Below are 3,129 nucleotides of genomic sequence, written 5' to 3' on the forward strand. Positions count from 1 at the left end.
AGTATAAACAGACTGTCGGTAGGTCTGGCATAAAAAAGAACACAAAAAATCATGCACTGAGCATATTTCAACATTTTCTTAATTGCATCAATGAAGCTATAAATCGCTCGAGTAAGCGTATGTATAAAAAATCGTTCGACGCGTTTGTCGACGTCGCAGTGGGAATGGGATCAAGGAAGAAGAACTAGAAGTATACATAAATCGTCGGCTGGTTGATTCAGCTTTCGGATATGTGTGTTGGATTGGGCGAAGGAAGGAGTTTCGGAGAGGGAAAAAGGAATCCCGGGACCAAGGACCCGGAGGAGACTCGCGGAGGAGGATACACGACAAGCTTCTGGCTTCGGAGTGGTCGCTTGTAAAACAACCGAGCGGTACCTTTCTGTCGCGCGGTTCGATCCCGTGGGATCCGGCTACCCGTTTATCGTCAGCCCAGCCCCGAAAGAATCGCGTGCTAAGGCCCGTGGGAAACGATACAAATATTTTAATAAACATTCCAGCCGACTCGTTCAACCTTCGAATAAAAAATAACCCGATCTATCAAGGCTGCAGATAAATATAATCGATCGTGAATCGATTACGACTGGCTCAGCGATATTCACCGTTATTTTTATTCCCCTTTCACTACGTCCTGTTCTTCCGTTAATACTGCGATTCGTATTTCGTAGAAAAAGTTGCCTCAATGTATTAGTGTAAACTAACTATCGATTTCATTTCATGACTTGCTAATTTAAAATGCAAATACTGGAACACTTCAGGTATCCTCTAATTTATAGTGATAGGAGATAAGCGTATATTCCAGATTATAGAATGTCAGATAAAGTAATGTGTGTCATAATATTCAGGGGATGTATTTTCAGTTTAAAAGTCTTTTGATCAGTCACTTTTTATCTAAGCCATGGAAATATGTGTTATTGTTTGAAACATGCTGAATATTTAAATATTCATCGATTCGACGTAAAGGATGTATCGGTACTGAGGAAACTTTATCTTTTTGCAGAGAACATCTCTCCTATGTCCATGAGGAACTTCCCCCCTTCGTTCTGGAAGCATCCCGGCGAGGTGTACGAGTATCCAACGGATCCATGGCATTCGCATTATTCACAGTATCACCACAGGTTAGCGTTCCAAACATTCTTCGTTTTATACTTAAGAAAATTTGTCCTAATCCTATTTCCTCGGTTATTTTCGAGGTACTCGCGCTCGAATTAATTAGTAGTTCCTTCGCATTCCTTAATAGTCGTAAATCTTATACGTCTTTTACCAATCGCGATTTCAAAAAATTTCTTAGATCAGTGCCTACGTTGGTTAACATTTTATTCACGTATTACCTGTCAGCTTGAAAGTATCCGATATCTCATAATCAGTCTCTAGGTTTTATGCAATTTATAAGGAAATTGATTGTACAGGAACTATAAATGCTGTGTTTAATGCATGAAATTATTCAGGATATCAAAAGCTGTACTCATATTTCAGTCTTTAGAACACATTTTTTAATGTTTTACTTTGCATAAACATGCGCGGTCTATTCATAACTTATAATCATAATTTGCCATTAGATTGCGGATTTTTATGTAAAATAAAGTATTTATGGTAGCAGTTTAAAACAATTTTTCTTGACATTTAAATATTTCAATATACATTCTGCTTTTGATATTTTTTATATTTTTATACATAACAGTGTTTATATTTTTTGCATATTCAGTTTTCGTATAAAATCCGCAATATATTTATAATATTTTCTGTTCCGTTCTGCACGTTAATTCTCATTAACACGGTGCATAATTAGACGAATCCCAGTGGAGTATTTGATCGAATCGCTTCGCCATGTGGCGTGCTCCGTTTCAAATTCGATTGAGCACACGCCTCACGAGTGAGTCGCATCGCATGAGATAAATCAGCAAAATTTGGGATTGGGGATTCGATTAACGACCGATAATGCAACTGATTCTTCACGCATTCTAAAAGTCCACCTCCAGCAGGCGCGACACGAATATCGTGGCGTGTACAAGACGTGGCAAGAGAAAGAATAGAATAAAAATATGAGAGAAAAATCACGAGAAATAGAGAAATGCTGTTAAGATTGTATGAGCCGTAGGATCTCTTAAGAAATGTGACAAAAAGTTATATCTGATATTTGAAGCGATTAACTTTTAGAAAAAATTTTCTACAGTGTCTTATTAATGTAGTAGCTAATATAATTGTCGAAGTTTCAGTGTTTCGTCATTGTTTTCATTTAAGGGTTCGTACAATCTTAAAGCGAGGAGGGTAGAACCAGAGCGGAGCGAAAGCAATGATGAGAAGGAGAAACGGAGAGAGAGAGACGGAGAGAGAGTGGCGGCAAAGAGAAAACGAGACGTGAAAAATACAGAAAACCGTCGGGAGCAGGTACCTCCGCTCGGGAGATCTTTAGCGCTGATCTCGCGTCGGTTGCCGTATAAATTACCAGTCTGTCACCGTTCTTGAGAAGAGGCACGATATCGGAGTGTCCTCTCTCTTTTTCTCTCTCTTTCTCTCTCTTTGATCCTCTCCCCTTTTTCTTTCTCCCCTTCTCATTTCCATGACTCTTTTTTTATCTCCTTTCACGCGTTCACCCCCGTTCTGTCTCGTACCAGCCGCCATCCCTTTGCACCCAGTAAATCGCTACAGGGCAATAAGTTTCCGTGACGATAGACGTCGAATACGATTTCCACGATCTGTTTTACAGGGTGCACGACTATCAACATCCGAACATGGCGGCGGTGACGAGTTACGGCGGTCTGCTCTTAGGCGCTGCGCGAGGTCTCGGCCCTCATGCGGCGCACCACGCGCACCCCGCGGCCTCCTACAAGGACTGGCCCTCGGCAACGCCGTCGCAGTCGCTCGTCGACGCTTCCACCGCACCCCCGTACCCGCACGGCCCCTACGCACCCCTCTCTGGTGAGTACATTCGCGAATCTTATTTCCAACCCCTTCGAGCCTCGACTTTCTCTGAAGGAAATGGCCTTCGGGAAGACCTTCGGTCTTCAGAAGATGAAAACAGTCAATGATCAAAATACGTAACATTGTATGATGCCTTCGTATGGGCTCTTCAGACTGATTAGGCAAGTTTTAAATCATTCATTGATGATTCCAAATGAATTCGTGACCTAT

The 3,129-nt window shown here is 41.5% G+C and overlaps 1 protein-coding gene across 1 annotated transcript in view; it reads left to right on the forward strand.

Moving 5' to 3' along the window:
• Window positions 1-2,916, forward strand: part of vg (transcription factor vestigial) — a gene marked incomplete at its 3' end in the record, with an annotated part of 78,743 nt that extends 75,827 nt beyond the window's left edge. Inside the window, exons 4-5 of the mRNA XM_026812192.1 lie at window positions 998-1,115; window positions 2,705-2,916. Of these exons, the coding sequence (XP_026667993.1) occupies window positions 998-1,115; window positions 2,705-2,916 (330 nt within the window). The remainder of the gene's footprint in view (window positions 1-997; window positions 1,116-2,704) is intronic.
• Window positions 2,917-3,129: the final 213 nt, after the last annotated feature.

Source organism: Ceratina calcarata, unplaced genomic scaffold, assembly GCF_001652005.2.
Source record: "Ceratina calcarata isolate Rehan_Ccalc_2016 unplaced genomic scaffold, ASM165200v1 scaffold262, whole genome shotgun sequence".
Taxonomy (NCBI): Eukaryota; Metazoa; Arthropoda; class Insecta; order Hymenoptera; family Apidae; genus Ceratina; species Ceratina calcarata.